Raw genomic sequence first — 25,837 nt, 5'->3', positions numbered from 1 at the left:
GAAAACCTACGCACACCGCTTTTTACCTAAATGCCTTCAGTTGCCACCACAACTCCCAGCGTGAAGGCGTTTCGCGCACACTTGTTCACAGGGCACGATCGATCTGCGATCGGAAGAGCCCTCCAGAAGAACTGCAGCCCCTCGAGACAACATTTGGGAAAAATGGGTACGACGAGAAGCAAATAAGACACGCACTCAGACAGACTGCGCCAAGAGAACAAGAAGAAGATACAGAAGAACACAAGTCATCGGCGTTCATTCCATTTGTCGGAAACACCTCAAGGAAAATCGGTAGAATCCTGGGGAAACACAATGTGAAATGGGTATTGCGACCCCCTGCAAAAACCTTGACTTTGTACTGGGCTCAGCGAAAGATGACCTAGGCCTTCGAAAACCAGGCGTTTATCAAATTCCCTGTCAGTGGGGAAAATTACACATTGGGGAGGCAGTCCACACTGTAGAAGAGAGGTGCCGCGAACACAAGCGCCATACCGAATTACACCATTCCACTTCCCCCACCAGCTCCAGTAGACGCCGCGCCGGCCGCACCGAAGACACCAGAAGAGGAACGCTGGAGAGGGCGTAAGGGCTAGTGTATATAGGGCGCCGAGAGGAACAGCACAGCATTCGTCAGGAACCACCTGAAGATGCCAGCGTGTACGTCTGCCGAAATATTGTGGAGAAGTTACGACGCTAGCCGGTCGGATACCCGAGAACTGTTCAAATTGGAGTTACGCCGGGAAAACTTTAGATCACAAACAAATGTGGCCCGCTGACACGACGTCGTTATTTGGGAACATGAATGACAGCCATGAATGGCTGAAAATGGTCTCCAATTAGCCGAACATAACTATTTCCAGTCAACGATCGGTTCTGTTGGACCAAAGGACTCAGTCCATTCCATGTAAACGCAGCCCAAGCCATTATGGAGCCCCCACCTACTTGCACAGTGCCTCTATCATAACCTAGGTCCATATCTTCGTGGGGTCTGCACCACACTCGATCCCTACCATCACCTCTTACCAATTTAAATCGAAACTCATCTGAACAGGTCACAGTCGTCTACCGTCCAAACAATATGGCCACGATCCCAAGAGATTAGCTGCACGCAAGGTCGTGCTGTCAGCAACGACGCTCGCATCGGTCATTTGCTGCCATAGCACATTCACACCAAATTTTGCCTCACTTTCCTAACGGATACGTTTGTCCTACGTCTCACACTGATTTATACGGTTATTCTGTGTGGTGTTGCTTGTCTGTTAGCACTGACAAGTCTGCGCAAACGCCGCTGCTCTCGGTCGGTAAGTAGAGGCCGTCAGGCCACGGCGTTGTCCGTTATGATACGGATTCCTGAAATGTGGTAATCTTCACATACTGTTGACACTGTGGACCTGGGAATACTGACTTCCCTAACGATTACAGTAACGAAATGTATTATGCGTCTAACTCCAGTTCTCATTCGGCATTCAACGTCTTTCATTCGAGTCGTGCGTCCATTATCACGTTTACAGCCTTTTGACATCAGTCACCTGAGAATAAATGGCAACTCCGCCAATACACTGCCGTTCTGTACCCTGTGTACGCGGCACTACCGCAACTTCTACATGTGCATGTCGCTAACCTATGACTTTTGTCGCGTTAGTGTAAGATGCTAGGAAGGATCCATGGAAGCTGTTGTAGTAGCTGGAGAGAGGGAACACATTTCTTGTACTAACTCTGGAGAGTTGGTACCGACCAGTAGCTCATTTGTGCCTGCAAGGTCACTGATGTTGGTAGAGAATGTAGATTAAGCCTGGGAACAGTTTCAATCATTGATTGCACAAGAACTGAACATTGTACAGATGCCATACGTACTGCAGTTTGAAGAGAAACTCTGAAAGTCTTTTTTTTTTTTTACAAACATTCGATATGCAATCCATGAGTCACCCAGAAGACGTCAATACGGTAATCGAGATCTACCTATACACGTCGCAGTATGGTATCGTCGACTGTGGCAATCGCTTGCCGTATTCTCTCCCGGAGCACTGCTACATCCCGTGGTGGGGGCCGTACATACACCAGATCTTTAATGTGTCCCCACAGAAAAAAGTCACATTGGAGTGAGATCTGGTAACTGGGGAGGCCATTTCATGGAACAGCTGTCCCCTTCTGTAGCAAGTCCGAGCCATCAATGCGGCAGCTCCGTGTTTAGGTACCCACGAACTTCGCTATGAAAATGGGGTGGAGCCCCATCCTGCAGAAAGATGAAGGGAGAGTCCGACTGCGTTTGAGGCATCAGCCATTGCTGCAACATGTCCAAGTAAGAATATCCAGTGACAGAGCTCTCGGAAAAGAAGAGTGGCCTGTGCAGTTTTCCACGTGACAAGGCATAGAAAGTATTTACCTTTGGTGAATCACGCTCAAATTCAATGCATGCGTGTGGATGCTTTGTACCCCAGCTTCAACAATTATGTCTGTTCACTTTCCCATTAGTGTGAAAAGTAGCTTCGTAGCTAAAAATTAAGCTATAAACAATGCTATCCCCATCCTCATTCAATTGTTGCAACAGCGAACAAAACTCAAAACGCTTGTCTTTGTCATCGTCATTGAGCTTCTGCACTAGCTTTAATTTGAATGGTTTCATAGACAACTTCTGTCGCAGGACTTTCCGCACTGTCATTGGACCCATTTCGAGTTCACGGGAGACCGACTGATTTCTCTGGACTGCTTACGAATGTCTCTCGTACGCGCTCCACATTCACTTCACTCACAACACTGGGACGTCCACTTCTCTTTGCCGGGCACAAGCAACCCGCCATAACGAATTTGTTGTGCCAGTGGTAAATGGCCTTCCTTGTTGGTGGCTTCTTACAGTACTTGCTTCTAAGCATCCGCTAAACAGCTGTAGCACACTTGCTTTTGACGAACTCCACCACACAGAAAGCTCGCGCCTCACTTGTACTCGCAATCTTTGCGACTAGCACTGACTATCGGCAAATTACCAAACTACGCTGTGGCGGTATATATGATAAAAGACTTTCAGGGTTTCTCTTCAAATGGTTCAAATAGCTCTGAGCACTACGGGACTTCATTTCTGAGGTCATCAGTCCCCTAGAACGTAGAACTACTCAAACCTAACTAACTGAAGGACATGACACACATCCACGCCCGAGGCAGGATTCGAACAGGCGACCGTTGGTTTCTCATCAAATTGACATATGTATGATATCTGTACAACGTTTGGTTCTTGTGCAATAAATAATTGAAAGTGTTCTCGGACTTTATGTACCTCCTGTATAACATAGGAGGTGACCGAAGGTACCTTGTAAAATTTATAGTTCTGTTGCTTTTGGAATTTACAGATATTGGTAAAGTAAACGTTGGCAAAGAGCGCACAGGAATGCTTTTTCTGCGTCCTACATCATTTATCATAGAAAAGTTGCTATTAAGTAATTTGATTATTCATAATAAATATTAGATCTAAGCAGTTAGCTGAAGGACATGTCGAGTGGAATTTTTTCATAACCGGTTAGCTGAAGAATATGCCGAGACGAATTTTTTCATAACGCTAAGAAGAGCGATACTATAGATGGGGAAGCTTTTTCTGCGAGAACTTCAGTTCCTGGAAGAACATGGCAGTATGTGATGCCTATCAGCTACTGTCATCGCTGGCAGTACATGAGCCCTATCTGGGCACCACGCACAGACTCACATCCTACTGCTAAGAGAAGATTCAATCTATGGACATGTACCACGGATATTAGCATTCTCAAACCGTAGACTCTTTTTCTTGTTTGTCAATATCAATCCCCTTTCCAAACGTCACCATACTATCGATTTCCGCACGAGCAAGCTATAGACTGAATAGGACGGGGAGCAGAATACTTACTTCGCTCCTTCTTTAATTACTGCTATCCTTTCTTGTATTTAAATTCTTAGAATGATCATTTTAAATGGTTACTAAATAACAATGTGGCATTAACAAAACAAGTATCCAGTACAGGAAGACCGTCTTACATAGGCTTAACGAAACTGCGCGAGACATTAATGTCTCGAAATCTTGATCTTAGCTAAATAAATGTGGTAAACGTGGGAACTGTTGACACATTTGTACCCTCATAGCAGGTTTCTTCGTGATGAAAGGAGAGTGCGTGAACTATTATTCAAGCTATGATAAGAGTAGATTTTTGGGTAGGTGTCAGGCCTAACGACGTATTTTTGTTTTCACTTCAATTCCAGTCGACGGGGAGGGGGGGGGGGGGAGGAGTCGATCTACTCATATAAGTGTTAACCATCTTTACTGTCAGAGGAATCGTTGTTATTAATAATAGTTACACAAGAAAACATAATTACTTCAAGTTTAAAGGTGAGGTACGAGCCCGTAGGAGCGTCGGTACATCTTGAGGCGCGTTTCGTGACCTGGTTGGGGTAGGCGGATAAACCTTCGTTGAATTAGGATGTGGAGTGTCGGTATACGTAAAGCTGGAAAGATTTCGTGGTGCAGGTATGGGAGAATACGAATGTTAGGGACGAAATAATTTGGTGGTAGGTGTCAAGATTGCGAATAGTGTAAGAAATCGGTAAGTGTTCGGTGAAGTAGAAGTTATAGGGGGGTAGGGGGGGACGATCCGCAAACGACAGTAAGCATAAATCTGACAGAGCTACGTTTCGGTTCAAATGGCTCTGAGCACTATGGGACTTAACATCTGAGGTCATCAGTCCCCCAGAACTTAGAACTACTTAAACCTAACTAACCTAAGGACATCACAAACACCCATGCCCGGGGCATGATTCGAACCTGCGACCGTAGCGCCTAGAACCGCTCGGCCACTGCGGCCCGCCCTACGTTTCGGAAGCATTGTCATTAGAGACGATACACGCCATCAGAATGTTGGAGGTTTGCAAAACACCATGTATTACAGGTGTTGCAAGTGTTCGTTTTAGTACTTTTCAGTCCTTTATCACCTTTCCATGTCAGATTATAGGATTAGCCCTACCTGCGAGGGCGTGCTGAAAAGTGATGACTCCGAATTTCTTACGTGAAAACTCTTAAAGATTTTTATATAAAACAGCCTTTATTAACATTCTAAGTATTTATTCTTCAGGCTTTTACTTCTCAACACAGTCACCGTAGCGATGAGCACATTTCTCCCAATGAGAGATTAGTTTGCTGATAGCGTCACTGTAGAACTTTTGACATTTTTGACCGAACAACAACCTGACCTCTACTTGCATTGCTGCATCACTATCAAAGTGAAGACCACGAATGTGTTCTTTAAGTGTCGGAAACAGTCCGAGCGCTGTTATACACGATGTGATTAGCACCACCATCTCCTTCATTACGAGCGTGAACGACCCACATTGGCATATTACTCATGTCGATACAATCATCACCGTACACAGCTTTTATTCACCTAAAATTTCAATTTGAGGCACGTTTCCTGCGGCTAGAAACTCGATTACAGCACGCAGTTTCTCACACACCGTCGTAGTTCCTTGATAAACCGCCCTGTTACACTCTACAATTCGGAGCCCTCTAGCGGCAGAAAGTTGCGACTCGTGTCAGTGATGAGGGAAAGGCTAGTGAATAATGTGCGTGACATGTAATATCGAAACCGATTTAGAGAACTTAAAACGTAACTCGTAAACTCCGTCCACAGGCCCTGGCAGACCCAGCGCTACCGACCGGCCGCCGTGTCGTCCTCAGACCACAGGCGTCACCCGAAGCGGACATGGGGGGGGGGCGAGGGGGGGAAGGTCATGTGGTCAGTACACCGCTCTCCCGCCCGTATGTCGGTTTCCGATACCGGAGCCGCTACTTCTCTATCAAGTAGCTCCTCAGTTTCCCTCAGAAGGGCTGAGTGCACCCCACTTGTCAACACCGCACGGGGCAGATCGGATGGTCACCCATCCAAGTGCTAGCCCAGCCACACAGAGCTTAACAAGGTGATCTGATGGGAATTTGAGAACAGAAAAGAAATTTGAGATCAGAAAACAGATTTGGAGTCACAACTTTTCAGCACTCCCTGTCAAAATAGCCGCGTTAAAAAGTTTCTGACACAGCGAAAGAAGTATCAAACAGATTTAAGCGAAGTCAAAGCAATGCTGATAAGCAAACGCCAAACTAAGACAAAATAGGCTAATGGGATAGTGGGAGAAGCATTCACTAAATTCTAAAGTAAAATTTTACCGACTAATTTGACGAAAATAACTAAGAGGTAATGATTTTTCTTTATTAGTAAGGGAATCAGAATTATCTGTCGGTCGCTCTGTTACCATAATGCTACCTGAACGGAAGATGAAAGAGGAAGGACAAAATTACTGAACTCAGACGTCCGAAATTAGTACACTGCAGAAGATTCTATTTTCCTTCGTCGTTTCAATCACTGCACGAACACCGAAATGGGAGTAATTGAGATAAGTAATCGTGGAATAGAAAACCAATGAAAATCGCTCAAAAGAGGAAAAGCATCTAAGGCTAAACAGAAGCTCTTAAAATCTATATAGATTATGAGTAAGACTTGCCTTCCCTTCCAGCAGAAGGAACGAAAGCTTCCAAGCTTTTCTGAATTCAAGGAGGGGCGTCGATAAGGCGCAAGTAATACAATTACATTTTACATCACTGAAATAGAGTTGTTGTAGAATTATGAAACACTCTTTTTGCTTGTCTGCTACGACATTTCGGAAAACTAAAACTTTCTAAATAAGAATCAAGACGGATTCCGCATATGAGCAATCTCTTAGCAGCTGTCGATGATTTTTAGAACATGACTTTCTTGACTGAACACCAGCGACGAATATTTTAGCACACGTTTTATTGTTAAGAACATATAATTGAAATCTGCAGCACATTTCGACATCTGCAAATCCGGAGACCAACAATTTATATACCGAAGTAATGTACCCTATTGTGTTTTACGATCTACACTACAGCAACCCTACTAATTTATTAAGCATTCTGCTATATAAATATTCATGGAAATATTAATGTTAATGAGCACGTAGCAAGTGGAATTGTATTCAGATTCTTAGCTTATACCACATCTGTGACGACCATTACTGATGAAATTTTACGATTCTTTCCATCTGGATATTCGGATATAAAATCTACATACGCAAATTTTCCTGTGAATATGCATTCCTTTTTTTCGTAACATATTTCCCACGCACTAGGATCTCGTAGTTATTGGGTCAATCTAATTTAATGACGTAACGTATATCGGACATTCCATTCCATTTCTGGATATCTGAATTCCCCAACCGAGTACAAACCATGACATCTATGTGTTAACCGATACTGAGAACAGAATAAAAAACATGGAGCCATTACCTTTCAGCAGACCTGCGTATTTTTGTGTGTCAGTTGTAAGAACAAGACGGTGATAAGTGGTGGTGTGGAAATCATTTGGATCATGGGGGGGGGGGGGGGGGGGCGGGACGGAGGCTTAGCGCTAGAGGACTCAGTAAGAACGACTTACGGGCAGGACTGCTGCACGGCGACACGAGTCCGCCATTCTTGATCTGCAGCAGCAGCTGGATGACGTCATCGCACTCGATGCCGTGCCGCTCGCGGTGCTGCACGGTCTCGCGGAAGAGCCGCTGGAACAGCTGATGGCCCTCCGAGATGATGGTGCAGCGCGGAAGTAGGTACCGCAGGGGCAGCAGCAGCGGCCGCAGGCACGGCAGCAGAGGGTCCCAGCGAGAGGGCTGCGACACCTGGCGAATAGCGGCGAGGTCAAGAGAGGCGGGGAAGAATTCACGTTCAGAGAGAAGAAACACAGACATTAATGTACAATAAATGCTTCCCAAGTAGAAGGTCTACTGCCCAGATCGCATTTCATACACATCCTGATAACTACACTACTGGCCATTAAAACTGCTACACCACGAAGATGACGTGCTACAGACGCTGTGATATGCAAATAAGTAGCTTTTCAGAGCATTCACACAAGGTCGGCGCCGGTGGCGACACCTACAACGTGCTGACACGAGGAAGGTTTCCAACCGATTTCTCATACACAAACAGCAGTTGACCGGCGTTGCCTGGTGAAATGTTGTTGTGATGACTCGTGTAAGGAGGAGGAATGCGTACCATCTCGTTTCCGACTTTGATAAAGGTCGCATTGTAGACTATCGCGATTGCGGTTCATCGTATCGCGACATTGCTGCTCGCGTTGGTCGAGATCCAATGACTGTTAGCAGAATATGGAATCGGTGGGTTCAGGAGGGTAATACGGAACGCCATGCTGGATCCCAATGGCCTCGTATCACTAGCAGTCGAGATGACAGGTATCTTATCCGCATGGCTGTAGCGGATCGTGCAGCCAAGTCTCGATCCCTCAATCAACAGTTGGGGCCGTTTGCAAGACGACAACCATCTGCACCAACAGTTCGACGACTTTTGCAGCAGCATGCACTATCAGCTCGGAGACCATGGCTGCGGTTACCACTGACCCTGCATCACAGACAGGAGCGCCTGCCATGGTGCACTCAACGACAAACCTGGGTGCCCGAATGGGAAAACGTAACTTTTTCGGATGAATCCAGGTTCTGTTTACAGCATCCGTGTTTGGCGACATCGTTGTGAACGCACATTGGTTACACGTCTCCGTCACGGCACTTTGAACAGTAGACGTTTCATTTCAGATGTGTTACGACCCGTGGCTTTACCCTTCATTCGGTCCCTGCGAAACCAAACATTTCAGCAAGATAATGCACGACCGCATGTTGCAGGTTGTGTACAGTCCTTTCTGGATACAGAAAATGTTCGGCTGCTGCCCTGGCCAGCACATTCTCCAGATCTCTGACGAATTGAAAACGTCTGGTCAATGGTGGCCCAGCAACTGGCTCGTCACAATACGCCAGTCACTACTCTCGATGAACTGTGGTATCGTGTTGAAGCTGGATCGGCAGCTGTACCTGTACTTGCCATCCAAGTTCTGTTTGACTCAATGCCCGGGCGTATGAAGGCCGTTATTACGGCCAGAGGTGGTTGTTCTAGGTGCTGATTTCTCAGGATCTACGCACCCATATTGCGTGAAAATGTAATCACATGTCAGTTCTAGTACAACATATTTGTCCAATGAATACCCGTTTATCATCTGCATTTCCTCTTGGTGCAGCAGTTTTAATAGCCAGTAGTGTAGTTTCAGCAAAGTTACAGTGACATCTTCATATCATCATATACGTGTGTCACATTGCCACCCGTCAACTGAAAACATGTATCTAAACTCACAGAAGAGACACTCCCATGCAATACTACACTTAAATTTAAGCCATAATTGTATCACAGAGATGTCAACTACACCAGATAATACTAGTTTCAGCAATGTTAAATTGCCATCTTCAGATTTGTGTTACAAATTTGTCACAAGGTTTATACGCTGAAGCGCCTGGTATAGGCATGTGTATTCAAATAAAGAGACATGTAAACAGGCCGAATACGGCGCTGTGATTGGTCACGCCTGTATAAGACAACAAGTGTCCGGTACAGTTGTTAGGTCGGTTACTGCTGCTACAATGGCAGGTTATCAAAATCTGAGTTTGAACGAGGCGTTACAGTCCGTGCACGAGCGATGGGACGCAGCATATCCGAGGTAGCGATGAAGTGGAGATTTTCCCGAGTGTGCCGTGAATATCAGGAATCAGATAAAAAGTCAAATCTCCGACATGGCTCCTCCCAGAAAAACATCCTGCAAGAACGGGACCAACGACTACTATAAGAGAATCGTTCAAAGTGACGGAAGTGCAACCCTTCCGCAAATTGTTGCAGATATCAGTGCTGGGCAGTCAACAAGTGTCAGCGTGCTAAACATTCAACGAAACATGGTCGATTATGCTTTCGGAATTGAAGGCCCACTCGTGTGCCTTTGATGACTGCATGACAGTACGCTTTCCGCCTCACCTGGACCCGTCAACACCGACATTGGATGTTGATGACTGGAACCATGATGGCTGGTCGGGCGAGTCTCGATTCAAATTGTATCAAGCTGATGGATGTGTACGGCTATGGAGACAACCTCATGAGTCCAATGGCCCTGTATCTCTGGTGGGGGCAGTTCAAGCTGGTGGAGACTGTGTAATGGTGTGGCCGTGTGCAGTTGGAGTGATATCGGACCCCAGGTACGTCTAGATACGACTCTGACAGGTAACACGTACGTGAGCATCCTGTCTGATCACCTGCATCCATTCATGTCCATTGTGATTCCGACGGACTTGGGCAAGTCCAGCAAGATAATGCGACACCCCACACGACCACAATAGTTACAGAGCGGCTCCAGGAACACTCTTTTGAGTTTAAACACTTTCGCTGGCCACCAAACTCCCCAGACAACCTCATGAGTCCAATGGCCCTGTATCTCTGGTGGGGGCAGTTCAAGCTGGTGGAGGCTGTGTAATGGTGTGGCCGTGTGCTGTTGGAGTGATATCGGACCCCAGGTACGTCTAGATACGACTCTGACAGGTAACACGTACGTGAGCATCCTGTCTGATCACCTGCATCCATTCATGTCCATTGTGATTCCGACGGACTTGGGCAAGTCCAGCAAGATAAAGCGACACCCCACACGACCACAATAGTTACAGAGCGGCTCCAGGAACACTCTTTTGAGTTTAAACACTTTCGCTGGCCACCAAACTCCCCAGACAACTTCATGAGTCCAATGGCCCTGTATCTCTGGTGGGGGCAGTTCAAGCTGGTGGAGGCTGTGTAATGGTGTGGCCGTGTGCAGTTGGAGTGATATCGGACCCCAGGTACGTCTCGATACGACTCTGACAGGTAACACGTACGTGAGCATCCTGTCTGATCACCTGCATCCATTCATGTCCATTGTGATTCCGACGGACTTTGGCAAGTCCAGCAAGATAAAGCGACACCCCACACGACCACAATAGTTACAGAGCGGCTCCAGGAACACTCTTTTGAGTTTGAACACTTTCGCTGGCCACCAAACTCCCCAGACAACCTCATGAGTCCAATGGCCCTGTATCTCTGGTGGGGGCAGTTCAAGCTGGTGGAGGCTGTGTAATGGTGTGGCCGTGTGCAGTTGGAGTGATATGGGACCCCTGGTACGTCTAGATACGACTCTGACAGGTAACACGTACGTGAGCATCCTGTCTGATCACCTGCATCCATTCATGTCCATTGTGATTCCGACGGACTTGGGCAATTCCAGCAAGATAATGCGACACCCCACACGACCACAATAGTTACAGAGCGGCTCCAGGAACACTCTTTTGAGTTTAAACACTTTCGCTAGCCACCAAAGTCCCCAGACATTAACATTATTTAACATGTCTGCCAAAGCGCTGTTCAGAAGAGATCTCCACCCCGTCGTAGTCTTACGGATTTATGGACAGCGATGCGGGATTGATGGTGTCACTTCCCTCAAGCACTACCCCAGACATTAGTCGAGTCCGTGCCATGTCATGTTGCAGCATTTCTGCGTGCTCGTTGGGACGCTACACGATATGTCATTATCATATGTAATTTAGGAACAACATTAACTCAGTTATCCATAACGTCTGACACGTGAATTTCGAGCCCCTACCTGTGGCATATTGCCATCTTGCCATTGAAAACATAAAGGTGAACTGTGAAATTAAAAGTATTATTTAAAAGGAAGCGCTCCACCGTCATAGACCTAAACAACGTTCCTCTCACAGCCATAACTGTATCACCAATGCACAAAGTTGTCAAATACGTCAGATAAAGCATAGAAATAAGTCGGGTAATTACAGTACATTAGCGATCCAGAAGAAAGGAGAAGAAATTTTTTAAATTACAAATGAAGATTGATAAAAATCGCCTACATGTAATTCTTAATAAGAGGTGTTCACAGTTGCATGTAATTCCTAACTATGCTAAAGCGATAATTAATAGCACAACTTAAGCTGCAAAAAAAAAAAATTAAGGCAGTCTGAAATTTTAATACTTGAGCTACAGATAAGAGTGTCTGATAAAGAGAGATCTACAGAACTAAAAAAAATTCAAAAAATCAATTAATACCAGTCGAGTTGCACAATATGAGGCGAGCAGTTTGTAACAGTGTCAACAATCATTCAATACCAACTCAAATTAGGCATGAAAAAAGGATTAAACATTTGTCATATTTCTAATCAAAAACCCGACGCTATCCTCCAAATTACAATCTGAATAATTAGTAAGTAAAAAATTGAGAGATTCATACACTATGACAAACCCTACTAGTGCAAAACGACAGTTATGCACTATTACAATTTATTTCTGATACTACAATCCCTAAAGATTGTATCTTAGCGTCTTTTGACATAAGTAACTTCAACACGAATATAGCTACACAAGAATATGTCAATATAGTTAAAGAAAACCTAATCAATACTAAATATGTTTATTGGCGAAATAATACACCTTATTGAACTGCTTGACTTGTCTATCAGTTAAAATTATTTTCAATTTAATAATAAAATCAATTACCACGCAGAAGGCCTGGCAATGGGTTACAGTTTGGCAGACACATTTGCTAAAATTCTTTTCAACAATATGGAGGATAAATTTTTTAACATACATAGAGCAATGGAGGAGAGAAGATATATTATAGAAGGTACGTTGATAATCTATTAATATTGTTCAAAGGCACCTAAACTGAGCTTCATTGCTGACCTCAATAGCATGGAGCCATTTACATTACTATTAGAAAGAAATCACGCCATAAATGTCTTAGAATTAACAAGTAGTAAACGAGATGGTAAACATAATTTTTGCATCAATGGGGCACCAACAAACTTGTGACGTCATTACAAATGCTAATTCTTGCGTTCCTGAAGACATGAGTTTCTTCTTTGTTACGACATAAAGGCTCTTGAAACTTTCTGTTTACTCGGTCAATGTAAACAAAGAGCTAATCATCTTGAAACAAACTGCCGATGCTAACGGCTACAGTGGAGAAGTAGTTAATAAAGATTATAGGAAATTAAAGAAAAGACAGTTACAGGTCGAAACCACTACCAAAAACATAAGAGTAAATACCAGTGAAATGAAATATGTGGAAATCACATATGGAGCGAAAATCTCTGACCAAACTGAGCAGTTTTCGAAAACCCAGTGTGAAACCACCTTGTAATAGAAGTAATACTTGGATATTAAAATTGCGCTATCACGTAGACGAAGTAAGGAGAGGTTTCGGTTTTGAGTATACAAATTGGAGTGTGAAGACTGTAACAAACTTTACATTGTATTGTGCGGACCAGACGATCCATCAGTACTAGATCCTATGAGCACACTAGTACACAAAACAAAACTGTGATTGGAATGTATACAAAAAATACGAAGCATAAAATAAGAGAAATTTGATAAAACATGAAAGTACCTAGCTGAAAGAAACTGGACCTATTGGGAAATTTACAGATATACGTGTACACTGGGAATAGATTGTGGCCTCATAAAGTATTGAATTTTTTGATGTTTCTTACAATATATTATAATTTCAATATGCCTGTTATCGCTTTTTATATCACAACTCTTTGTTTCTGTTTCTTTCACAATTTGTATTCCAACCCACTTGTGGGAGCTGTATTGTATCATGGTTTAGCATAGTCTGTAACTTAACTTACCTAGACTTCCAGCACCAAGAGTTGGCATTTCTACATGCAGAACTTGAATTCGTTCAAACATTAGATTTTAAGCGTGAGCGAATCTTGTCACTGACTTTGCCGCGCTTGGTACCCCCTCATTTAGCCGGTACTCTACGTGGTCTTGTGAATTTCTCATATTTGAGGTCAATTGGACTCTGAGCACCAAGTGGGTATTTTAAATTATTAATCAGAATTCTGTGTTACGCCAGAGTCTGCTGTAACCATAAGTTCACTTTGATTTCGAACACCAGTCTTCCGGCCTGTTTCAGTAATAATCAGAGTGAACTCTCACGTCAGTTGTAAACCGAATGTAATATTTTCTCTGATTAACTTACGTGGCACTTTCGGGAAGTTCGCACATTAGCATAGCTCAGTAAAGAGTTTTATGAAATGTATCGAACTTTTCCACAGTTTACTTTATAATTACGTTAACAGCTTTAATACATTTGTTAAGGACTTTTTCACATTGTCTAAGGTTGCTTTCTTGTAAGTGTTACTATTTTGCTGGCTTGTGTTCTGCTATCACCTCGAAGATTTTGTAACTCTATGACGTCATGTATTTTAAAATCCTTTATTTTTGTATTATATCTATATCTGTGTGTGTGTATGTTACTATCACGGAAAACACACACACACACACACACACACACACACACACACACACACACACACATATATATATATATATATATATATATATATATACTCCTGGAAATTGAAATAAGAACACCGTGAATTCATTGTCCCAGGAAGGGGAAACTTTATTGACACATTCCTGCGGTCAGATACATCACATGATCACACTGACAGAACCACAGGCACATAGACACAGGCAACAGAGCATGCACAATGTCGGCACTAGTACAGTGTATATCCACGTTTCGCAGCAATGCAGGCTGCTATTCTCCCATGGAGACGATCGTAGAGATGCTGGATGTAGTCCTGTGGAACGGCTTGCCATATAATTTCCACCTGGCGCCTCAGTTGGACCAGCGTTCGTGTTGGACGTGCAGACGGTGTGAGACGACGCTTCATCCAGTCCCAAACATGCTCAATGGGGGACAGATCCGGAGATCTTGCTGGCCAGGGTAGTTGACTTACACCTTCTAGAGCACGTTGGGTGGCACGGGATACATGCGGACGTGCATTGTCCTGTTGGAACAGCAAGTTCCCTTGCCGGTCTAGGAATGGTAGAACGATGGGTTCGATGACGGTTTGGATGTACCGTGCACAATTCAGTGTCCTCTCGACGATCACCAGTGGTGTACGGCCAGTGTAGGAGATCGCTCCCCACACCATGATGCCGGGTGTTGGCCCTGTGTGCCTCGGTCGTATGCAGTCCTGATTGTGGTGCTCACCTGCACGGCGCCAAACACGCATACGACCATCATTGGCACCAAGGCATAAGCGACTCTCATCGCTGAAGACGACACGTCTCCATTCGTCCCTCCATTCACGCCTGTCGCTACACCACTGGAGGCGGGCTGCACGATGTTGGAGCGTGAGCGGAAGACGGCCTAACGGTGTGCGGGACCGTAGCCCAGCTTCATGGAGACGGTTGCGAATGGTCCCCGCCGATACCCCAGGAGAAACAGTGTCCCTAATTTGCTGGGAAGTGGCGGTGCGGTCCCCTACGGCACTGCGTAGGATCCTACGGTCTTGGCGTGCATCCGTGCGTCGCTGCGGTCCGGTCCCAGGTCGACGGGCACGTGCACCTTCCGCCGACCACTGGCGACAACATCGATGTACTGTGGAGACCTCACGCCCCACGTGTTGAGCAATTTGGCGGTACGTCCACCCGGCCTACCGCATGCCCACTATACGACCACGCTCAAAGTCCGTCAACTGCACATACGGTTCAAGTCAACGCTGTCGCGGCATGCTACGAGTGTTAAAGACTGCGATGGAGCTCCGTATGCCACGGCAAACTGGCTGACACTGACGGCGGCGGTGCACAAATGCTGCGCAGCTAGCGCCATTCGACGGCCAACAACGCGGCTGTTGCGGAGTGTTAAAGACTGCGATGGAGCTCCGTATGCCACGGCAAACTGGCTGACACTGACGGCGGCGGTGCACAAATGCTGCGCAGCTAGCGCCATTCGACGGCCAACACCGCGGTTCCCGGTGTGTCCGCTGTGCCGTGCGTGTGATCATTGCTTGTACAGCCCTCTCGCAGTGTCCGGAGCAAGTATGGTGGGTCTGACACACCGGAAATGGAAAAAAGAACATATTGACACCGGTGTGTCATACCCACCATACTTGCTCCGGACACTGCGAGAGGGCTGTACAAGCAATGATCACACGCACGGCACAGCGGACACACCAGGAACCGCGGTGTTGGCCGTCGAATGGCGCTAGCTGCGCAGCATTTGTGCACCGCCGCCGTCAGTGTCAGCCAGTTTGCCGTGGCATACGGAGCTCCATCGCAGTCTTTAACACTGGTAGCATGCCGTAACAGCGTGGACGTGAACCGTATGTGCAGTTGACGGACTTTGAGCGTGGTCGTATAGTGGACATGCGGTAGGCCGGGTGGACGTACGGCCAAATTGCTCAACACGTGGGGCGTGAGGTCTCCACAGTACATCGATGTTGTCGCCAGTGGTCGGCGGAAGGTGCACGTGCCCGTCGACCTGGGACCGGACCGCAGCGACGCACGGATGCACGCCAAGACCGTAGGATCCTACGCAGTGCCGTAGGGGACCGCACCGCCACTTCCCAGCAAATTAGGAACACTGTTGCACCTGGGGTATCGGCGAGGACCATTCGCAACCGTCTCCATGAAGCTGGGCTACGGTCCCGCACACCGTTAGGCCGTCTTCCGCTCACGCTCCAACATCGTGCAGCCCGCCTCCAGTGGTGTAGCGACAGGCGTGAATGGAGGGACGAATGGAGACGTGTCGTCTTCAGTGATGAGAGTCGCTTCTGCCTTGGTGCCAATGATGGTCGTATGCGTGTTTGGCGCCGTGCAGGTGAGCGCCACAATCATGGCTGCATACGACCGAGGCACACAGGGCCAACACCCGGCATCATGGTGTGGGGAGCGATCTCCTACACTGGCCGTACACCACTGGTGATCGTCGAGGGGACACTGAATAGTGCACGGTACATCCAAACCGTCATCGAACCCATCGTTCTACCATACCTAGACCGGCAAGGGAACTTGCTGTTCCAACAGGACAATGCACGTCCGCATGTATCCCGTGCCACCCAACGTGCTCTAGATGGTGTAAGTCAACTACCCTGGCCAGCAAGATCTCCGGATCTGTCCCCCATTGAGCAAGTTTGGGACTGGATGAAGCGACGTCTCACGCCGTCTGCACGTCCAGCACGAACGCTGGTCCAACTGAGGCGCCAGGTGGAAATGGCATGGCAAGCCGTTCCACAGGACTACATCCAGCATCTCTACGATCGTCTCCATGGGAGAATAGCAGCCTGCATTGCTGCGAAAGGTGGATATACACTGTACTAGTGCCGACATTGTGCATGCTCTGTTGCCTGTGTCTATGTGCCTGTGGTTCTGTCAGTGTGATCATGTGATGTATCTGACCCCAGGAATGTGTCAATAAAGTTTCCCCTTCCTGGGACAATGAATTAACGGTGTTCTTATTACAATTTCCAGGAGTATATATATATATATATATATATATATATATATATATATGTGTGTGTGTGTGTGTGTGTGTGTGTGTGTGTGTGTGTGTGTGTATCACTTCACGCCTTTTCTGGTATGGCACGCGAATTGTTTCGTTCTGTTCGTCAGTCTAGATTTGGCAGTGGAGATGTGCAGTCACGTTGTCTGTGTCAGGCTGTGATTACCAGTATTCAGTATTAAAAGACTGACTCCTGTAGTCATGTGGCACAGACACGTGCCACAAATAGTGTAAAGATACATTTTCGTAAACATTGTGTTTGATCATGTACTTTGCTGTATCAGAAGGTGTTCTATTAAGATCATGTAGTCTTCTCGTGTGGCTATATTAAAATACGCAAGTGGCATTCCAAAGAAGTGATACATTATTTCAGAACAGAACCTCGAGAAAAGTCAGTTTCAGTCTCAAGATACAGAACGTACGACCTGCGTGCTGTTTTCGGCGCTGGGGACATCAACTTGAAGACAGCAGGTTAGTGAACTATAACAGAACCTTCGTATTCCACACAGTGCAGTGGAAACAACTAGACGCCCCACGTGTTCTGCATGCACAGAACAAATGCGCTCAGTGACACGTCATCTGCAGTAATGGAGGGGAGGAAAAGGAGGATGATCGTTATTAACACCAGCAATCAATTCATTCTCCCTTTCTTGCCGTAACCTCCGTTGCAGTATCCTGTAAGTGCCATAACTACTGCTACTGGCAGATAAGGGTAAGTAATGGAGCTTCCAGGCATGCCTCCTTACCAATATCTTGAGACATCCATAAATACTACTAGTGCTACTGAAACTTCCTGGCAGATTAAAACTGTGTGTCCGACCGAGATTCGAACTCGGGACCTTTGCCTCTCCTCCGAGAGCTTCTGTAAAGTTTGGAAGGTAGGAGACGAGGTACTGGCAGAAGTAAAGCTGTGAGTACCGGGCGTGAGTCGTGCTTCGGTAGCTCAGATGGTAGAGCACTTGCCCGCGAAAGGCAAAGGTCCCGAGTTCGAGTCTCGGTCGGGCACACAGTTTTAATCTGCCAGGAAGTTTCATATCAGCGCACACTCCGCTGCAGAGTGAAAATCTCATTCTACTAGTGCTACTGGTCAATGAGTCAAGAAGTGGTGTGTTCAGGCATACATCATCTCGCCGTGCTGAGTCCTCTGTAAATGCTACTACTGTAACGCCGGAAATGCATATCCTCCTATTTCCATCTATTGTACTATTATTTTTTTTCCTTGCTTTGTTACCTCAAGATATGACATTTCTGTCTCTTTGTATATTGTAATTGTTTTACTGTTGGTATATATATATTTATACATTTATGTCGATGTATAATTGGTTTGTTTCGTAAATATTATTTGTATTTTTACGCTGGGTCTTGCCTAGGGAAAACTGCTATCGAACGATTACATCGATAGGTCGTGTGAAGAATCAAAGTGTGTAGGATCTTTGGTAGTGTTAACTCTGTCGCGTGGAGCGCGGGCAGAGAGAGAGTCTGGCTGGCTGGAGTAGCGAGTGGAGCAGGTGTGTTGTGTGAAGCTCCCGCGAGATGCCGCGCTTTCGGGGTTTGGCAGCATGTAATTGCGCTCGACTTGCGATGATAGTTTCTGACATGGTGTCGCGGACGGGAAACATTAACTAGCGCACATCAAGAGCCCGTTTCGTCTGGTGACCGTGTCGAGAAGAAGGCGCGCCAACATCCAGCTTCTGCAACAGCGACGGCCGACAATGAGTGACTGTCGCCACCTCCTCGACCGACGGCTTCAAACTTTCAATCAACCTGTAACACTACAGCTCTTATGCTGTATGGATTCATTTTGCCTTATTTAATGTCACATTGTTGATCTTCTGTAAGTGTGATTGAATCGATAACATAAAATTGTGTACTCTTTTCTTCGTCAAACCTTTGATGTCGTGATTTGATTCTATGCAAAGTAGTGTATCTGTAATTTAAAGTTCTTTGTCCCATTTGGAGGGAACAGAACTTATTGTATGTAATTGTAATTTTGTGTGAATAATTTTTTTGTAGAAGTGTCAATATGTAGAAATGTTCTGTTTTATTTAATGTATTTGTTTGCTGTTATGTAAATTGCTGATCCTCACTTAGGGTTCTTAGTTAGTTTGTATGTAAATGGTGTAGTGGTTCCCCTTGGGAACGGAAATGCGTATCGCGCGCAAATTGTGGTTGGCATAGGTGGAAAAGGTGGAACTGATAGTCAGTCGGGGACGAGCCACCAGTCGGAAAGGAGCTACCAGTCTGTGCACTGTCAATGTAAAGGTGCACATCGTGCTGATTCAGAGAGAGGCTTTTATTGCTTCTTTCCAATGCCTCGGATGGGTGGATAAATAGCTGGATCTATTCTGGAATTTGTATGAATCATCGCCATGAAGATACGATAAAGTCCGGCAATTCTACCTGTAATTCCACCTACCAACATGCAGTTGCCACCACATTGCGCAATCACTGTAACGTAATACTATATTGATGTACAGTGAAGGATCAGCCTAATGGATGTGTTAGTGTGCTGAAATATAAGGTAATTCATATCGGAATTTATTTACCTACCTTGATTTTACTCCTCATCATAACACCTCTCAGGGTCCTCTCCGTTTGAAGTAAAGTGATTACCGAGTGTCCTTACTGAAAGTACGTTGAAGCCTAGAGCTTTGTTAAATAATGCCTCTTGAACTTATTAAAAAGATAGTTAAAGCTAATGTGGTAACAGAGTGAGTTAAAGCAAATGTTATTTGTCCAATAATAATTTTCCTATTGAAACTGCTATTTAAAGTGCTGTTACCAACTTCTAACTTTAGGCTGAGTCTTATAAAGTAAATGACCACGTTGTTGTCTGTAGTAAATTCTAAAAAGGAGAGTCAGTTTCTTGCAATTTTGTCAACATTGTGTTTCGTTGTAGTAAAAGTGAGAAAGCTGCAGTTGTGAAACGTTACATTCTCATGTATGCCAAGTGTTTGTCTCTCTTGTGTGCATATTAACAGTATAAAGACCACTCAGTTTGTGTAAACCCTGAAAGTGATAGTGTTTTTCTGTACCTGTTATAATCAATCTTAAAACATATGTGTGTTAGAGTTCATTGCACTCGCGTGTTGCTAAGTCTAGGTTGTGTCTGTTGTGTTGTCCATTATAGTTACTTATACCTACTTTCATAAACAATGTTAATCTTTCTCTTGCCTAATTAGGCTGGCGACCGTTTCCCTTATTCTATGAACAGTATAGCGAGGCAAAATTTTGTTTGTCACTATTCCAATATTAACGTAATTCTGACTTTCATTTCCGATAAGCCACTTCCATTAGGAACATCACGGTCAAATTAACAAAATTCCTCTCAGAGGGTAACACTGCTCTGTTGCTTTGTGCCATAGTTGCTTTCACACAATTGTTTTATGTCATAATCTGCTTCTAGCGTTGAGGTTATGGTACAGTAGTAGCAGAAGGGAGTGTTATACGTGGCGCCGCGTGACAGGACGTTGTTCAGTTTGCACCTACAGACGGAAAAAATTATAAGTAGTTAGCATTTTACAAACATTGAGTGAACATAAAACGTCCAGCGGCACGAACCTGTACATTACTTGACAGAACTAGTAGTGAAAGTTCAGATTAAATAAAAAAATAAAAGGTATTAGTACTTAATAATAGCTAAAATGGACAGGAAATTGGAAATAAATCTAGACGCGCGAGAGCAGAATGCAACCGAGAGCAGTTCAGGCAGCACACCAACAGATGGCATGACGCGCGAGTTAAATTACGTACGTTATCACGCAGACGTTAATAAACAGATCGAAGCTATGTGTGTAGCGCGTACTAAGCAAGACAATGTAGGCGATGTTATCGAAGACAGTGGCTATGCTGATGAATCAAGGGATATGTTTGAATCACCAAAACCAGAAAGGGGTGTAGGATCTGAACACGAAAAGGCAGTAGAATCTAAAAGTGAAAAGACACTAGATCTGACTGACTTGCTTAAAATACTGTCTGCGCAAAATGAAAATATTAATGCACAAATCGCAGCACTAGGGCAACAAAATGTAGAACAAAGACAGCTAATTGCAGCACAGGGGCAACAAAACGCTGCACAAAATGACAATATTAAGGCACAAATTGCAGCGCAAAACGCAGCACTAGGTAGTGATATTAGTAAACAAATGCAAGAGCAGGGTACCAGACTTAGTAAACAAATTGAAGAAGTCAACTCAAGGGTAGGAACAGTGAGTAATGAAATCAAAAGTATTAAAAGCGAAATTACTGTCATCAATGGCAATATTGCCAATGTACAAGGACAAATTGATGACATTAACGAAAGATTTGACTCTGAAGTAATTAAAATTCAAGATCAAATTGAACCCTTAGTCTGTACTAAGGTTGACGAAAAGGTATTCGGTATTAAATCCGAAATACAAACCGAATGTAACGCGGAATTTGCACAGATTAAACAATCTGTAACAGAAACAAGCAGAGCTCTAACCAAACAGATTCTTACTTGCGAAAAGAAGTGTGAACATAACACTTCACAAATCCAAGGCAAAATGTATGACTTGGAAAGAAAAATACAAACCGGACCTACACATTTTACTGAAAAAATGCCTTTCAGTAAAATATTAGAGGGCGAGGAAAAATTCGACCCAACAAAGAGACATAACGGATGGCACCCCCTAGACTTTGTAAAGAATTGCGAAAGAAATTTTTCTGAATATTTGACTGACCAGGAAAAAATTAATGTTGTAATCAGTGCATTAATGGGAGAAGCAAAAAGGTGGGGGTTGAATCTTGATACTAACCAGATGTCTTTTGAAACCTTCAAACAAAAATTTATTGACGAATACTGGTCAGAACAAAAACAAGACCAGTTGTGGCGTGAGTTTTTAATGGCCAGGTTGTATGACATCAGAGGTAGGCAAACCATGAAAGAATTCTGCGAATCATGGTACAGAAAACTGATACATTTGAAGGCTAGAAGAACTGAAGCTGAGATCGTTTGGGTTCTTTGGCAGAAACTGCCTGAGGATTCGAAACGATATGTTGGGAATACACACAGTAGTTTTTCTGCGTTCTTGGAAAGGGTAGAAGATGAAGATCACTGGCGAAGAAATCGCGAGTACCGTCCCCATAATAACAATAATTATTTGCGAGAAAGTAATGACCAAAATGAGCGACCTGAAAACGAAAGATATCGTGTAAACGCGATTCAAAGAGGTCGTGCGAGAGGTAGAGGAAATTATACGACGCGCGGCAGAGGATACATAGCACGAAATTCCCAAACTAGAGACGAAATGGAAAACTAAAGACCGCGTGTGTTACGGGCCGGATTCACGCGGAAACCGGTTTTGGGCCCAAAGAAAAGATGCCAAATATTAGATTCGAGAAGGAAAGACGTGAACTACGGGGCAGGAAGGTTCAGGGCGCGCCTATAGCAGACGGGCGCGGAATGATACATAGTGGCGTTCCCAGTGCGAAGTCACGTGACGGTTTGTGCTCGGGCCAGCCGTTGCCGAAGCAGCGTACATTGCACTTGGCAGCAGACACAAATGGCAGACGTCGGAACAAGATGGCTGCCGTAGAGAGAGACAGAAGAGGCGGGATCGGACACTTCCGATGGCCGGTTTCAGTAGTAGATGAATGTAGAGATGAAAATAAAGTTAATATGTCATATGATAATGATAACTCGGTATCGGAATCGTGTGAAAAGACTTTTTTAAAGAATGAAAGGGAGCCAGAAAAGGCGAGTGGAAAGGAGAACATTTGTACTGTTAATGATGTGTATGAAGTAAAAGACGTAAATGTGGGGGAGGTTGTGATGAATAAAGAGGAAAGGGAGGTAGAATATGCCACGCAAAAGACGTGTGCACAATCAATAATAGGTAAAAATGAGGTAGAGGAGGACGTTAGTAATCATGACATTATGAGCAGTGCAGATGAAATTATTGTTGATGGAAAGGTGTTTAATAGTTTTGATGCAGAAGGGTCTAGTAAGAATTTCGCACGATTACCTGAAAATGACAGCATGGAAGAAAATGAAATGAAAATTATTGAAGTATGTGACGATTATACTAAGTATGAAGTTAAGGCTGAAATCGTTCAAAGTGATATAACAGAAGTGCCTGACTGCCCAAACGATGTGCATTGTGTAGAAAATGAGTCGGAAAACGAAGTGACTGAAACATCTAGTGATAATCTGCCTCACTGTCTAAAAGTTGCTTTCCTGCTCGAATCTGATAACGAAAATGAAATCAGTGATAGTTCAGACGATGTAGGATATATGAATACAGATAAGAATGAATATAATAACTTTCCCTATTGTTCAAAAGTCGAGTACTTAAGTGAATCTGATAGTGAGGAAAAGAGTAGTGATGACTCCAGTGAAGATGAATTCTCAGGTGTAAATGAAAGTGAATATACTTTTACTGAAAGAGGGTATGAGAAAATTAGTGACATTTTTCCAAAGCAAGATACAGAAAGTGAAACTGGGCCAAAACCGAATGAATTATTCAGTAATGTAACACAGGGGCATAATTTGCAGGAACATCCAGATGATACTATACTGGGGCAAGCCTTAACAAATGTAATTAAAGAAATAGATTTACAGATACCAAAAGAACCACCTGATAAAAGGATAGCAGAACAGGAAATGTTGTACCTTGCTAAAGACTTTGAAATTCCAAAACCTAAAAAGCCACCTGATGAAACAAAACGTTGGCAAGATCTGAATGGGTTAGTGAAAGATGTAGAAGATAGGAGGCCTAAAAAGCCACCAGACTTAAGTCACTGTTTATCAACCATAAAAGACTGCCTTGTTAATAAAGAGACTGGGGGCAGGATGCTGTATGTATATATACAATGTTAATATAATGCATGACTTTATTATTATTGTTGTATCTGAGTGTTACCTGAAAGTGGATTATTGTTTTGTTGACCTTGAGGCCTGTGGCAGTTTGTTGCTTATTTATTGTAGTGTACTATTTAACTTTGCTTAGAAACTGTTTATTTTCAATTGAACACTTACTGTTGCCAGTCTAATTATGATGAGAGGGCCATGTAGTGTGAGAAACCTGAGAACTTTGTGACTCATGATGCTTATAGTAACTTAACAAGAGTGCAAAGAACTCCACAAGATAATAATTTATTTCTAATATACTTAAAGATCAGAAAGGGCTTATGTTTGCACCATGTTGAGTATTTAAAGGTACATGTCCTCAGATGAGGGTTGTTAAGCCTCAGGGGACATGCACTCTTTGCATTGTCAGGTGCCTGACGAGCACCAGGAACCCGAGTTGTTGTCAGCACTACTTCCATTTCTTTTCGTGCTGCCAACCTTCCTCTTCATCATTCAGAACTTTTACTATCTTCTTTCCTTCTTCTCTATCAGAGTGTATTGAATAGTGTGGAAATAATGTAGAATACTATGTATTGGTTGTGGACAAATAAATGGATAAATAATATAGGTACACTAGAAAATGGCAAAGAATAATGAAAGTATAGTGGGTATTGTAAAGAGAAAATGTAATGGAAAAGCAATTGGAAAGGGAAAAGTATAGATGAGAAAAGAATAAGAATATTGAAAAGAAAAGATAAATGAATGCCATAATATGACTAAATGTAAATGTTTTTGAAAATAGGGGCAAATATGATATTGAAAAACTTTATGTATTTAAAACTGAGGAGATGAACCTGGCTAATGTATGTGAAATAGGTGTGTGAGGTATGTGTCTAGTGCCAGCAAAAGGATTGGCAGAAATCACTTGCAATAGGATATGAAATTATTGTCCTGATCTTAATGTGTGTAATGACCTAACTGTGTGTGGAAAAGCAATGATAAAGGAGTAGTAAGAAATACTTTATTCTAACTTGATCCTGAATATGACATTTAATTCTTTCTCGATTAATGTATATGTTACCTGATGTTGTCATTTAAAAAGAAATGATTTTGTTGCCAGTGTCTAATTGCTGTTTCAAAGTTGCAGGGTTTATGTTTTATACCATTAATGCAAATTTTACCAAAGATGTGACATAATGATGAAAAAGCTTAAAGATGATGACAATAAACTGCTCAAAAATATGTTATTGGGCAGCAAAACAAGACAAAAGAATAAGAATGCTGTGGTCCTGAAGCTAAGGACTACAAAATATACGATGTGAGCAGTAACCAAAGGACTTGCCATTGTGGGGCAAGGAGCTGATAAGTGGTCATGAACTGCCAAACCTAGAGGATGGGGCAGTGTGTCAATTTAAAAATGTGTTTTTTTTAGTGTTCTTTATCTAGATTGTGTATTTGTGCCTAAATGTGTATGTAAAAAGACTGCTAAACCAATAATGGGCAGAATGTGTAACATGGACTGCTAGTGCTGAAGCAAGCAGTGAACTAAGTTAGGTTTTTTGAGCAATATGTTATGAACTGACTATTCTTATTGAAGTCAGTGAAAAGTTATTACAAAATACGTATTCATTCTTGTTCAAGTAGTTATTGATGTTTTGAGACTAGGTTTTCTGGTGTAAATTAAAGTTTTGGACTGCCTTGTTTTAAAACACAGCAGTGATGATTAAAGATAGGATCTGAATATGTTAGTGTGTTTATGTGCAACAAATATTTTGGACTGCTATTA

At 43.8% G+C, this 25,837-nt stretch overlaps 1 protein-coding gene across 1 annotated transcript in view; it reads right to left on the bottom strand.

Annotated features, from left to right (window-relative positions):
- Positions 1 to 25,837, bottom strand: part of LOC126141634 (cytochrome P450 6a2-like) — a 141,134-nt gene that overhangs the window by 59,754 nt on the left and 55,543 nt on the right. The window contains exon 3 of the mRNA XM_049915272.1: positions 7,458 to 7,695. Within this exon, the coding sequence (XP_049771229.1) occupies positions 7,458 to 7,695 (238 nt within the window). The remainder of the gene's footprint in view (positions 1 to 7,457; positions 7,696 to 25,837) is intronic.

Source organism: Schistocerca cancellata, unplaced genomic scaffold (genome assembly GCF_023864275.1).
Source record: "Schistocerca cancellata isolate TAMUIC-IGC-003103 unplaced genomic scaffold, iqSchCanc2.1 HiC_scaffold_732, whole genome shotgun sequence".
NCBI lineage: Eukaryota > Metazoa > Arthropoda > Insecta > Orthoptera > Acrididae > Schistocerca > Schistocerca cancellata.
This window is presented reverse-complemented; position numbering and strand designations above follow the sequence as displayed.